The sequence below is a fragment of the Dipodomys merriami genome, unplaced genomic scaffold (genome assembly GCF_024711535.1).
Source record: "Dipodomys merriami isolate MVZ:Mamm:240054 unplaced genomic scaffold, mDipMer1.0.p SCAF_72, whole genome shotgun sequence".
Taxonomy (NCBI): Eukaryota; Metazoa; Chordata; class Mammalia; order Rodentia; family Heteromyidae; genus Dipodomys; species Dipodomys merriami.
Genome location: NW_027206313.1, coordinates 408,542 through 422,932, shown reverse-complemented (window position 1 = coordinate 422,932; position 14,391 = coordinate 408,542). Strand labels below are relative to the sequence as shown.

At 49.5% G+C, this 14,391-nt stretch overlaps 1 protein-coding gene across 8 annotated transcripts in view; it reads left to right on the top strand.

The window, feature by feature from the left end:
* The window catches only part of LOC138818219 (dynamin-3), a 414,072-nt gene that overhangs the window by 193,761 nt on the left and 205,920 nt on the right, over positions 1 to 14,391 (top strand). Inside the window, exon 16 of one of the 8 annotated variants that reach the window (XM_070009228.1) lies at positions 2,667 to 2,879. The exons of the other annotated variants lie outside the window; for them this stretch is intronic. Within the exon in view, the coding sequence (XP_069865329.1) occupies positions 2,667 to 2,693 (27 nt within the window). The 3' untranslated portion in view covers positions 2,694 to 2,879. Of the gene's footprint in view, positions 1 to 2,666; positions 2,880 to 14,391 lie in introns of those variants that run through there. 8 annotated transcript variants of the gene reach the window in all.

Sequence of the window (14,391 nt, the reverse complement as noted above, 5' to 3'; positions counted from 1 at the left end):
AGGGGCAGAGCACACGGATGGACGCAGGGACCAGCAAGGCCTGCCCACCCCCTCCCCACAGGGGCAGAGCACACGGATGGACGCAGGGACCAGCAAGGCCTGCCCACCCCCTCCCCACAGGGGCAGAGCACACGGACGCGGGGACCAGCAAGGCCTGCCCACTCCACCCCACAGGGGCAGAGCACACGGACGCGGGGACCAGCAAGGCCTGCCCACCCCCCGACAGGGGCAGAGCACACGGATGGACGCAGGGACCAGCAAGGCCTGCCCACCCCCCCCGGGCAGAGCACACGGATGGACGCGGGGACCAGCAAGGCCTGCCCCCCCCCCTGGGCAGAGCACACGGACGCGGCCCTCTGTTGGACACGGCTTTCCCAAACGGGGTGAGTGCACCCCCCCCCCTCTGCGCGGGGCCCGTGAAGATGGTGAGCCATCGCGCAGGAGCCGGGAGGGGATGGCACAGGGAGCACGGTGCCCTGGCCGTGTCCTCTCAGAGGGCTGGAGGACGGGTGGAAAGGAGGGACTAGCGGCGGGGAGACCTTTCAGAAGTGACTGTCCACTTGAGTGAAAGATGGCGGCGATAACACAAAAACACCAGCCCAACGTGGCTGCCAGGATGACGTCTGTGGAAAAAGGAAGACCTGTGGGCCGGATGGCTGGCGCGGTGGGCAGCGGGGCGCGGCGGTGGGCAGCGGGGCGCGGCGGTGGGCAGCGGGGCGCGGCGGTGGGCAGCGGGGCGCGGCGGTGGGCAGCGGGGCGCGGCGGTGGGCAGCGGGGCGCGGCGGTGGGCAGCGGGGCGCGGCGGTGGGCAGCGGGGCGCGGCGGCGCGGGTGGCGCGCAGGCCCCAGCGCTCCGGCGACGGCGACGCAGCGCCTCCCTGGAACGCCCCGCCGCAGGCGCCACGCCGCGCCACGCCACGCCACGCCGCGCCACGCCGCGCCCTTTATTCCGTCCCTGTCCCTCCCTGCGGGGCGGTGTGGTTCTCCGTCCCTCCCTGCGGGGCGGTGTGGTTCTCTGGCCCCGCAGCAGGCACCACGCCACGCCACGCCGCGCCCTTTATTCGGTCCCTGTCCCTCCCTGCGGGGCGGTGTGGTTCTCCGTCCCTCCCTGCGGGGCGGTGTGGTTCTCCGTCCCTCCCTGCGGGGCGGTGTGGTTCTCCGTCCCTCCCTGCGGGGCGGTGTGGTTCTCCGGCCCAGCGCCTTCCGGACGGTCACCATTGCACGTTGGGAAGCAGGGTGTGTGGGAGGCCGGGCTCCTCAGAGAGCTGGCACGGTAGGCACCGCCAGGGGCTCAGACCCGCCTCTTCAGCGAGGGGAACCCGCCCGTGGGTTCTTTTTATGTATTTATGTATTTCGGAATTTGAGACTGAGCCCAAGGCCTGGGCTTGCTCGGCGGATGAGCTGCCTCGTAAGCAACGCGCTGCCGCTCCTTTTGCCTTTAGCTTGCTTTTCAGATAGGCTCATGCTTTGGCCCATCCGGCCTTGACCTGCGACCTTCCTCTGCCTCCAGGCAGCTGGGTTCTAGGCCTGTATCACCCTGCTCCGCCCCGTGTTAACCCAGAACCAGAGGCATCTGCCCAGGCTGTCATAGGCCCTCGTATGACAACGCTGCAGAACGGCCTGCAGCTGTGAGTTAGCGTGGGACCCTCCACAGGTTTCTAATGTTTCCGCCATCTAAGCATGAAGCGTGTGTAGACTGGAGTTGGGGAATGGGTACTCTCCAATGTATTATTCGGTGCCGTTCACAATTCGCGGCCACCTATGTCCCAAGCTATGCTAAGGCCTCAGGCTGCGCACGCAGCTCCGCGGGAGAGCATTGCTCCCGGTGCAGCGTCCGGGGTCGATCCCGGAGCCCAGAACGGCTCCCAGAGATCGCACCGGCGCCTCTAGAGCACAGAGAGTGGAGCGGACTCGGCCGAGCTGTCTGCCGGGCTGTGTCACTTCCCCGCTTTACTCCTGAGCAGGTGCTGTCTGCGGTGTGAAGGGAGACGCGCCATCCTCCGTCCGCGCAGAGTCAGGCAGTTCGCAGAGGTCACCGGAAGCGTCTGCCTACGGCCCTGTGCACTCACGCTAACGGGTGGCCCCGGCCCCAGACTCCCCCGCGCACGCGCACGCGCACGCGCACGCCGGCCGGGCTGCGCGGCAGCTTCCGGTTCACCCCCTCCGGCCCCACGGCCAGCGTGCCGTCTCCAGGCCTGGGGGGCGAGGGGCGGGACGGGGCGTGGACACGCGGCCTGGAGATGACGGCGGTTGTGATCTCAGCCAAAATCACAGCGAGCCTGATTTGCATTCCTGGCCTTTCCTGAAGATTTAGAGAAGAAATAGATGGACTCACACAGGCTCAGTTAGGACATTGTGGCACGCCACCTAGCCGTACGCACTTGTGACATGATGTATCTGACAGCTCTGGCCCTTTTTGGCCCAGCTCTGTCCTTGGGCCTCGCTCGGTGCTATGAGAGCAGAATATCTCAAAGCCAGAGTTCCACTCGTTCTAATTTTACGTGTAGGTGTAAGATTATATGCCTATACATATCTATATACATGTATGTATATCTGTAAACATATGTATGCATGTTTTATGTACATATTTACACCTACATATACATATGCACATATAATCTACTTTTATATACTAAAAATATGCTCATCTGTTAACATCTGGTCTAGCTTTTCCTGCAGGTTCACCCAAACTAGTGAATATGTTCAACCAAACCAAACAGCAAGTTGTTTTCATGTAATAAGCTCTCGAGTTAGCGCTGGGTGTAAAAGAGCCTTTTCCTGTAAATCGCCTAACCTGCTTAAACCTGCAAGGCCAACGATCTGTCTCACCTTGATCCCTAGGATGAGCACCATCGTAACGGTTAACGTTCATTGACGATTCCCAACAATACTTGGTTTACATTCTCCAGTTTTGAGATTGAAGGAAAATAAAGGACTTAGCCAGTCGCTAAGTGTCAGTGCTATATTCTTCATCAGCAGAACATTTTCTAACGAGCGTTTTCCGAGCTCCTTTAGATTGCTGGCACTATCTTAGGCACCAAAGATAGAATGGTTCACAGACAATCCATGTGGAGGATATTCCCAGCAGAAGAAACGAAAAGCACACAAATCAGTAGCAAAACCTGTCAGAGGCAACAAGGAAGTAAAGCCAGCAGTGTGCTGGACATGCAGCTTGTCTGGGTGGGGTGGGTGCCAGGGTGTGGAGGGTCGGAGAAGGTTTGTGTGAATGTGCTTGTCAGACCCAGTGTGCTTGTTTGCATTCATATGCTTGTCTGGTGAGTTTAAGGAACAGGATTAAGCCCAGGGTGACTAGAGCAGAGAGAAGGGACGCTAAGGTTGGAGGGATTTGACTTGTCAAGAGTGGTAAAGACTTCTTAAAGTTCCTAAACTGGGCAGTCAGGTGATCAGATTGAGGTTTTTACAGAAGCATGAGCTGTGAGGCAGTTTACATTCTTCTCCCAGTGAGAGGAGCACTCGTTAAATACCGCCTAGTAAAGGTCTGATTGACCTAGTCAGAAGGAATGTCAGAAGACCATGCAACGATTCACCATGTCACAGCATATCAAGTACTCGAGTTACAGGGTGAAATCGCCACCACAGGTGGATTGCTGTCACTAGCTTTCATCACTGAGGATGAATGACATTTCCCCTCCTCTGACTAAATGTAGTTTCCTGGACTGAAGATTATTTAAGCAAAAATAAATAAATAAATAAAAATCTCAATGGTTATTTTCACACAAAAGTATGTATCTTACAATTATTGGTAGTTTAGAACAAAGCAAGTTATTGAGCATAAAATAGAAACTGTAATTGCAAAGGGATTTTCAGTCCCAATAATTTTACATTAATATATTAATGTCACAATTTGGGAAGGTACTGACCTTTCTTTAAAATATTTCTTAAGTGTAAATTTTACATGACTAGGTTATTCTGATGGAAGGAGAAAGAGGCTTTTTCTTAATATCAATGATTAAAAATGCATAAATATGTACATTTTAATAGTTAAAATATCTGAAGCCGGGTTATATACCCCCCCCCCAAAATAGTTTGTCAGTGTTCTATTTATGTAGCCCAGTATTCAGATTAAAATCATAATGGCATATTCCTAGGAAGGTAGAATAATGTAACAGAAACAGTTCCAAAGGAAATACACTAACCTTACACTGTTGAAGAACATCCAAAATCTGAATCAAAATAAGAGCATTCCTTGGACTCCGGAAAAAAATTACAGGCCTCATTTTTGTAAGTCGAAATGTTTGGATAGCTTGATAAGGAGATTATATAATTTCCTTATAGGGATATTTATTTAGTACTGTTTTTATTGTGTAATTGTAACTGATGACCAATGTATCTTTGGTAATAGGAAACAAAATGACAGCTCTCTCCCTTGATAGGGAAAGTTATGAGTCTTTGGCTTCCAGAAATCTCTAGTGAGTGCCCTTTTCATTTTATGTATGCTTTCAAGACTGAGCCTGTTTCTGACAGAGCTAGCCAGCCCAGACCCTCCTTGAGGGAATGTTGGGCTGCCAAAAGGAAAGGTAAAGGCCGAATGTAAGTCCGTCTGTATCACGGAGACTCTTCATTTGACAGTTGCGTGTGTATCTGTGCACACACAAAGGATCTTCCATTATATGCTGTTCAGTGTAGGCAAGCATTTCCACTTTCTGGCCTTATCCAAAAATGTACAATCTTGAAAAAAGTGATCTTTAATATACTGTGATGGGCAGTGCTGTTTAAAGTTACTAAAAATACTTTTAGATCCAAACCCATTCTCCAGTATGCACTGTTGGTCCCATTCAAGTTTCCCTTTATAGTGCCTTTCCCCAAGAACACAATTTTAAATGTGGTTCATACGATGAATTGGTCATGTGAAAGGTTTCACGTGTTTTAACAGGTCAAACATTCTTGCAAGATTTTTTGAGAGCTGAGTAAAAATTGTTTTTACACAATGTTAACCTCATGTTTTATGTGAAAAGAATACTTTAAATCTTATCTTGGAGGGCTTCACTTTGAGGTAACTCTCCTGACCCCTGAGCTTTCTCTGTTGTTTGGGTGTACAACAGCAGGCTCCTTAATGCTGTGCTGGATGCTTACATATTATTCCAGCGGCCCCCCCCCCCCATGCAGAAGGAGTCCACATTGAGCTCTTGAAGGCAGGGTTAGCTAGCTGCAGGACCTATCAGGCATTTAAAATTGGGCAGGACTGCAAAGATTCCATGAGACATTTGTACGTTGTCTTCCTGCTTATATTTTGCACTTTGTGAAGTGTTGTTTGAGACTTTGCTATTCATGGGACTTGAAGGTAAAAAAAAAACAAAACAAAACAAAAAAACCCTGCAGAGCACAATAACTCTTACAGAAGCTGAAATAGCTTTTAGTCCACACATTTATTTAAGTGTGAGGCCTTTAACCTTAATCATATTTTCATGTCATAAATTTGCCCATCATTCAGTTTTTGTTGGTGGTGTTTGTTGTTTTTATCTTCAAGAAAACATACTGCTGTTAGGTTTGGCTTAAATACTAAAAAAAGTCAGGAATTTGGAACCTTATTGGACTCTTCGCCTTGGTGAAGTCATTTTAAGAGTGAATTATCAGAAAAGAAAATAGTTTGCTTTCACTTCAAGACATATACTTTTCAAGACACATAGATGAAAATACCGAGTTATCAATTGAAAAATTAATGAGGCCATGGATTACATTTTTAAAACTTGATTAAAAGCTAAGAAAAATAAGAATTTTAAGTGCTGAAAATTAAAAAAATTATGAACCAAAGCAAAGCTGATAAAGTTCTAAATTTACCCATCTTCCTACTTTTTACCTTTAGAAGTTGAAATAGCCAATATACAAAAGTGTCCCTGATTGTTTCGCCTCCGTTAACAGTGTAGAAACTGAAGTTCTGGTATTTCCTCGAGAAACAGGGCACACATGCCATGCTCAGCTGGTGGCTACTTTGCTTATGCTTTTGAAAACACGGAAATCCTTGCACCTCTTATGAGCATGAATGCTGATGTGAATGGAGTAAACAAGAACTGACTCCATAAATTCTACTCTGACAACTGTTAATGTAAACCTCATCTTAACCGAACATTGACATAGATTCCAATCTATTCATGTCATGACACTTGAAAATACTAAAGTTTCAATTTCCACATTCCACTCATGAAAAGGAAGAAAACTATTATTGAAAATTATTTGGGAACCATTTTAACTGTGTTTTTACCTCAACCAGACCCTTAAGAGTTCCTCAACTCAAAATATTTGGCCATCTGGAATATTATTTTCTCCTTATTCTTTTCATGTCCCTTCTCCACTGAAAAAGTCACAGTGGAGAAAACTTCTTAGTTTACAGGTTAAACGTGTTAGAACAATTTATTCCTTGTCAAACATCAGACTGAAGTTATATTTTGTATTATTGATTTTTCTATATTGATTATGGAATGCGACAAAGAGGTATACAATAATCAGCAAGGGTAGGGATTTTCTGACAACAGTTATTAGGAAAACAAGTATAGAAAGCACAGGAACATTTTGAGAAGTGGGTTTTATTGTATTTCATAGGCATCACTCACTTTACTTTGGGTGGGGTGTAATAATCTGAATCAAAATAAAATAACGATACAGCGAATTAAGTATGAATCAGCAACAGTTGGAACCACCAGGCCCCCAGCCCCTCTCCTGGGTCGCAGCGCGTGGTGTGGAGTGAGGGCAGCCTCCTCTCAGTGGCTGGTTGTCGCTCAGGCCGGGCTGTCGTGTGACTGCCTGTCTGTGCCTGCTGTACAGGTGAGCGGATGGTCTGCACAGCAAGTGTAGACAGGCAGACACATGACAACTCTGTCCAGCCAGGCCCTGCGTCCGCCTCGCGTCCTCTGCCCAGGGGCCCATGCAGTCAGCCTGCTTTCTGCTCAGGGACAGACGCAGTCAGCCTGCTTTCCAGATTTGGTGATTTGGGAGGGGAAGAGGAAAGGGAGAGAAACACACAACAGATTTAAACATTAAAACATTATAGACCTAAAAACAAGTCAGACTTTGGACTTTTGTTCCAAATGTGCTAACATGGAAAACGGACACAACAGAATACTCACATTAAGATTTTTAAAGGAAAAAGAGTTTAAACACAAGGTTTATTTTTAAACCCAGTTCCTATTATTACTAGCCCACATACAGAGTTCAGACTAATTAAACCAGATTGCTTTCTTCACAAAAACTATGCATATTTTAATACTGAAGTGCAAGATAAAGACTATATTTATTTGTGTTTCTTGTAGTAACTAAATACCTCAGCCTGGCCCATGGGGGAAGGGAACATTGTTTACATGTTAACAGCAGACGTTTTCTAAGTAATTAATGAGTTTACTGTATTTGGTAACCCCATCAGTGGACTCTGGTATTTGATGCTTTGATCATGGGATTTTTGCAAGAGAGTGTATTTATTTATTTTAGCCAATGCAATTTTGTGCAACAGGAATTTACTTAAATTTCTCACTTTCTTTTTAAACGAAACATTTCTAAGTTTGGATATGTATGAGAATCAAATAAAAGGTACTTTTGAGCTTATGTCTCTCTTAATTAACTAGAGGGCATGCCATAAATCTAAGGTAGAGACTAAGAAGCTGGTATCCACAGTGCTGGGCAGGCCATCTTTTTGGACACTGTTAGTGAAATTATAGTTACTACAAAGTAGCCTTCTACACACAGGGAAGGAAAGTTCACATCACATCCCAATATTACATGGGAGAGAATATACAGATATGAAATATAACTCTGGCGAGATCAGAAAACTTGCGGTTCTTTTAATATTAATGAGCAGCTCACACTATAGAGGAATTTAACAGTTTCCATCCCCCCTTTAAAATCCACAGTATTTATAATTAAAATTCAATCAAATAAGTGGAATTTCTTTAAAAGCTATCAAATACACAATATTATCCACACAGTAGTATACTATGAAAAATAGGAGCATTTTCAAAGAACTTCAAAGAAAACAAGTCCTTTGTTATTTACCTTTAATTGTGAAATTTGAGGAAAAATAGCAAATAAAAACTTCATGATGAGAATAATAAGTTTTAGAGACTGAGAAAATAGCTTTGCTCTACACATTCAAAGTCTTATGCAATTACTGGGTAAAAAAATTTAAACAAAGAATTGATCCGTGCCATTTTCTGGGTTTATTTAATTTCAAGATAATAAATCATCTGTTTCTGGACATCACTTCAAAACCTTCAATAAACTTGGCTACTAATTAAATAATGACAAAGATAGAGGGTGTAAAACACAATACCTAAAAATACTACATTGTTGGTACTACACTCAGTTCAACAGAAAATATTTTGGAATGACTCACATGGAGACACTGGTAGAAATTAAAAACTACTGTAATTTTATATAGTTTCCCCTCTCCCCCATAAATAATTTAATCCAGTTTACTCTGTTCATTTAAAGGAATGATGCATGCAACCTGAAAAAAATAAAAATAAATATTTGTGAGTTCATCTACTGTCCTTTAATATAAAACAGTTTAATTAAACCAAGGTATCCAAAACTTTTGAGCCTGAAAAATCCTAAGTGTTTTTAAGTGGGGGAAAACGTCTTGCTGAAAAATGGGGGGTGCGAGGAAGCTTGTTCTCCTCTTAAAATTTTGACAATTTATACTCCTTATTAAAATACAATTGCATTAAATATCATTTCATAATTATGTCGAATCTGCCTCTATTCTTGTTAAGAAATAACAAGAGACTAAGAAAAAAATAAGATTTGTTTTCTTATCTCTAAAACTACAGGGTGAATACTATTTTTTATCATTTAAAACCTGAGTCAAAGTACATAAGAAAGAGCTATTACATTTCTGTAATACTATGTAGTTTTAATATTCATATACCTTATTTCCTTTTTATCTTTTATTCCTTCAAAATTAAATGCAAAAAAAGAATTATCCTCTAAATCTCTTGTAAATTGAACTAAACCAACTCCAAAAAACTGAGTATGACAATAAGTAGAAAATTCAAAATGAAGATTGAATAGTTTCCCTTCACTTACTTCATTAACCCAGTTTATTAAAAACCTGTTAATAAGAAGCATCGGAAAAGGGGTTATTTATATCTATATAACTTTCAGGACAAGAAAGCAAAAAGGATTTAAAGGAAGAAAGTTTCAGTCTTAGGAATTTCCCGTGTCCGGTTAAAGCCTGACCTAGTTATTTTAAGCTGGGATTTCTCGGTTATAGATAGCCCCATGGTTATTATTTGGACATTAATGGGTTGGTTGAGCTTAGATAAGTGTACAATGGGTTGGTTTTTTAAAAGAGCAAATCCCTTCTAGGTAATAGAGTTTTGACTTCTCCGGGGATGGACATTTGTGGACGAGGGACTTCTTAAACTTTACCAAGTACTTTCTTTTTAGGTCTTACAACAACTTTTAAGGATTCCACAAAAGAAAAAAAAACCCAGAGGGAGAGAGATTTTTTTTTTTTTTCATTAGGATTTTTATGCCTAAACACTTTCCCACAAAGCGAAATACTTGGGTGGTCTGTAGGCTAGAGGAAAGGGGGGTGGGTGGGTAGATAGTATATTTTGTTCTTTGAAAAGCATAGACATGATCTGGGCCAAAAGCTCAGGAAAGATAATTGTAAAACTATTGACTAATTGTAGGAAAGCTATCAGTGTGAAACTCTGTCCCATAATAAATAAACTTCCTTTGATTTTGAGATCTATGGGTTAGAAAAAATAGGTTTGAAAATATAAATGGGCTGTTTTGTGTTCAGTGTCTCCAGTTCCAGAGTGTTGGTTTTGAAAGCGAAGGCTCTGAGTTTCCTTTCTCTTAGATGGCTGCAGACATGCTTTTAACCCAGTGCCTAATCTAATTTATTCCTCATCCCGGAGAAAACTAACTATGGAATCTCCATGAAGTGCAATTTGGAGACATACAGCAAACAGCTCTCTCTTTCTGACCCCATACAGTGTTTCAATTTTAATACTTACGTGTACCATTACATCCAGAGGCAATTTTAGTTGAAGATGTTCACTGTTGGATACTTTCTTCTGGAATTGATTCCATGGTTCCTAAAATATTTGTACGTCCCCTTATCAAGTAAGGCGATAAATAAAATAAAATTAAGCATTGTTCTAGTTACCCCAGAATGGAGACACTGTATTTTTACAACGCCACGTGTAACCATGGACATACACCCCAGAGTGCACCCACCCAGTGAGAGGCTCATAAATCCTTTAACTCTGATCATTAATTTAGCTCCTGTAACTTAAAATTAAGAATACTTCCTGTCTGTGTGTTGCTTCATAGATGGGTTTTTAGATCTCCGTGGAACACATTACAGTGAATTCTTGGTTACCTCTTTACACGGTATTTTTTTGTATTTCTACTCCTGGAATCATGCCAAGGACACTTTTATGTGCTGTTCATCTGCAGACTAAAAACTCATCCCTTGGAGAGAAAATAGGTACAAGACAGAAAGGATGAGTTCCTTTTAAACAGAAACGACATTTAATATGAAGAAAGCAAATTAAATATGCATCAAATGAAAGAAAGTTATAGATTTCAGTCATTTCAAGTACAAAAAAAATCACAGATTTTGAGAAATCTTACACATTGCCAAATACTTGATAACTATTCATGGTCTTTAGTAAGAGTATCAGTGAGTAAAACTACATTTCTTAAAAAAATAAGTGGCTGTAAATTAGTAGGATTTAAGGTTTTTTTTATGTAAAAGAAACTATAGATTTCTTTAAAAAATCTGAATTGTTCTATTAAACATCAGAATGAAACTCAGAAAATACAAGGATGAATTTGCTTTATTGTTTAGGTTAAAATGACTTAATTTCTCCTTGCTGTTTGCGTTTTAACGGGGTGGTTTTAGGTAAAACACACAGCAAGGAGAGGTAAGGGGGTCAGGGAGGCCACGTGTGACCAAGTGTCTGGCAGGGAGGCCTTGAGCGACCTGGGCTGCCGGGAAGGCCCGGCTCAGAACAGAGGCGCCGGCGACCCACCTCCGAGCTCCGTGCCATGGCCTTGCGGCCCAGACCTGGGCATTACGGGCGCCATGCGGGTGTCCTGGCTTCAGGGCTGGCTCCCCTTCCCCTCCTCCGTCCTCCCTCCCCGTCCTCCCCTTCCCCTGTCCTCCCTCTCCCCGTCCTCCCCTCCTCTATCCTCCCCTCCTCCGTCCTCCCTCTCCCCCATCCTCTGTCCTCCCTCCTCCCTCTCCCCAGCTGCCCTCCCCCCTCCTCTCTCTCCCTGCTGTCCTCCCTCTCCCCCATCCTCCCTGCCCTGTCCTCTCTCCCCCATCATCCTCCCTCTCCTCGTCCTCCCTCCCCCTGTCCTCCCTCCCCATCCTCCTTCCTTCATCCTCCCTCTCCCCGTCCTCCCTCTCCCCCATCCTCCCTCTCCCCCCATCCTCCCTCCCCCGTCCTCCCTCTCTCCCACCCCCGTCCTCCTTCCTCCATCCTCCCTCTCCCCATCCTCCCTCTCCCCCATCCTCCCTCTCCCCATCCTCCCTCTCCCCCATCCGCCCTCTCCCCGGCCTCCCTCCCCATCTTCCATCTCCGTCCTCCCTCTCCCCGTCCTCCCTCTCCCCCATCCTCCCTCTCCCCGTCCTCCCTCTCCCCCATCCTCCCTCTCCCCGTCCTCCCTCCCCATCCTCCATCTCCGTCCTCCCTCCTCCGTCCTCCCCTGCGGTGAGAGAACACCTGGCTGAGGGTGGGCGCGGGACGCAGGCAGGCCCCCGCTGCCCGGTTGGTGGACGGCCCGGCCGGGGCCCGGGGCCCGGGGCGCATGAGCGAAGGTGCGGGAAGGCGGCTCCGCGGGCGCCTGCACAGTGGTCCGCAGCACGCGCTGCTCTCACCGGTTCTCCGTCGGGCGCAGGGCGGGCGTGGCCGTACGCCGGAGACCTGCGGAGAAAACAGGGCGAGGGGCTGGGCCGGGTGGCCGGCGCCTGCTCCGCCCGGGGTCCCGTCCTGTCCTGGCCCGGGGTCCTGTCCCGGGGTCCTGGCCCGGGGTCCCGTCCTGTCCTGTCCCGGGGTCCCGTCCTGTCCTGGCCCGTCCTGACCCGGGGTCCTGTCCTGTCCTGGGGTCCTGTCCTGGCCCAGGGTCCCATCCTGTCCTGGCCCAGGGTCCTGTCCTGGGGTCCTGTCCTGGCCTGTCCAGGGGTCCTGTCCTGGGATTCTGGGCTGTCCTGGCCCAGGGTTCTGTCCTGGCCCGGGGTCCTGTCCTGGCCCAGGGTCCCATCCTGTCCTGGCCCAGGGTCCTGTCCTGGGGTCCTGTCCTGGGATTCTGTGCTGTCCTGGCCCAGGGTCCTGTCCTGGGGTCCTGTCCTGGCCCCAGCATCCTGTTCTGGCCCGGGGTCCTGTCCTGGCCCAGGGTCCCATCCTGTCCTGGCCTAGGGTCCTGTCCTGGGGTCCTGTCCTGGGATTCTGTGCTGTCCTGGCCCAGGGTCCTGTCCTGGGGTCCTGTCCTGGCCCCAGCATCCTGTCCTGGCCCGGGGTCCTGTCCTGGCCCCAGCATCCTGTCCTGTCCCGGGGTCCTGCGCGGCTGTCCGTGCCCAGTCTAACCAATGTGCAGACTACTGTACAACGGCATTGTCCTGAACAGGTAGTCTGAACACTGGGGCGACGGGGCAGGATCTGCGGAGGCCTCCGTCCGGGGTCCAGGTGGGGCGGGGTGTCCCGTGCGGTGCTGTGCGTCCTGGGCGGCACGGGGCTGTGCGGCTTGTGCGGTGCGGGGCAGTGCGTCCTGGGCAGTGCGTCCTGGGCTGTGCGTCCTGGGCTGTGCGTCCCGGGCTGTGCGGTGCTGTGCGGGGCTGTGCGTCCCGGGCTGTGCGGTGCTGTGCGGGGCTGTGCGTCCCGGGCTGTGCGGTGCTGTGCGGGGCTGTGCGTCCCGGGCTGTGCGGTGCTGTGCATCCTGGGCTGTGCGGTGCGGGGCTGTGCGGTGCTGGGCGTCCCGGGCGTCTGGCGGGGGGCGGGCGCGGCCGGCCTATATGCCGATGTCACGGGGCCGCGGCGTAAGCGGGACCAGATGTCCGCGCCGCCCCTGCTCCGCGGCCTCCGCCGGGCAGGAAGCAGCCGGGATGGAAAAGCTGTAAAAAAGAGTCAAGACGTGGGGGGGAGGAGAGAGAGGGAGGGGGGGCAGTGGGAGGGGGTAGAGCCCTCCCCGTCCCCCCGCCTCGCGCGGCCCGGCTCTCCCCAGCCTCCTGCGGCGCTTCATTTTCTGGTGTCTCCCTTGTCAGAGAGCAGATAAGCCCCCCACCCCCCCTCTCCCCCCTTCCCATTCCCTGCCCCCCTCCCCGCCCCCCGCCCCCCCCTCGGATCTTTCAGCGGCTCGCAGACGGCTCTCCACTGGAGCCGTAATTACAGCCACTTCCTGAGAGTGAGGCCTCCACCAGCGGTCTGGAGCGGCGGCTGCGTCGGCCTCGCCCAGTAATGAGTTCCACATGTGCCCCGTCCCGCTCCGCCTCGCCAGGGGCCTCCAAGTGCTCCCCCCCGACCCGGGGCCTCCAAGTGCTCCCCATCCCCCCCGACCCGGGGCCTCCAAGTGCTCCCCCTCCCCCCCACCCGGGGCCTCCAAGTGCTCCCCCGATCCAGGGCCTCCAAGTGCTCCCCCTCCCCCCCACCCGGGGCCTCCAAGTGCTCCCCCGATCCAGGGCCTCCAAGTGCTCCCCCCTCCCCCAGGGCCTCCAAGTGCTCCCCCTCCCCCCCCACCCGGGGCCTCCAAGTGCTCCCCCCTCCCCGGGGGCCTCCAAGTGCTCCCCCTCCCCCCTCCCCGGGGGCCTCCAAGTGCTCCCCCTCCCCCCACCCGGGGCCTCCAAGTGCTCCCCCTCCCCCCCACCCGGGGCCTCCAAGTGCTCCCCCCTCCCCCCCACCCGGGGCCTCCAAGTGCTCCCTTCCTCTCCCCCCATCCCCCCACACCCGGCCTCACCCAGGGCCTCCAAGTGCTCCCCCCAGGCCCCCAGTATAGGGCGGACCCTGCCCCCCACAAATCACCCCTGTCTGATCTGGGGTGTTAGGTGTGCAGCCCCTGGTCACTCCCAGTTCAGTCCTAACTCTTTGGTTCTGTGGGCATGGTATTTTGCTGCTTGTTTTATCTCTGGTTAACTAAGTCTGTTGAAACTTCCCAGTCCTGCTTGACCAAAGGTTGTAAGATAGCAGTGCACAGCATCAATCCTCTTCCCCTGTTAAATGTATTGTTGACTATCCTGCATAGAAAGTTCTCTGACTTTCCTTCCATAGGATTTGCATTGATATTAAGAGTTGTCTCAGTGGGGCCGGGAAGGGTCAATTCCTCAGCTCCACATAAGCAGAAAAAGCTAGAAGTGGTGCTGTGGCTCAAGTGGTAGAGCATCAGCCTTGAGATGAAGAGCTGAGGGATAGCGTCCAGGCCCAGAGTTCAGGCC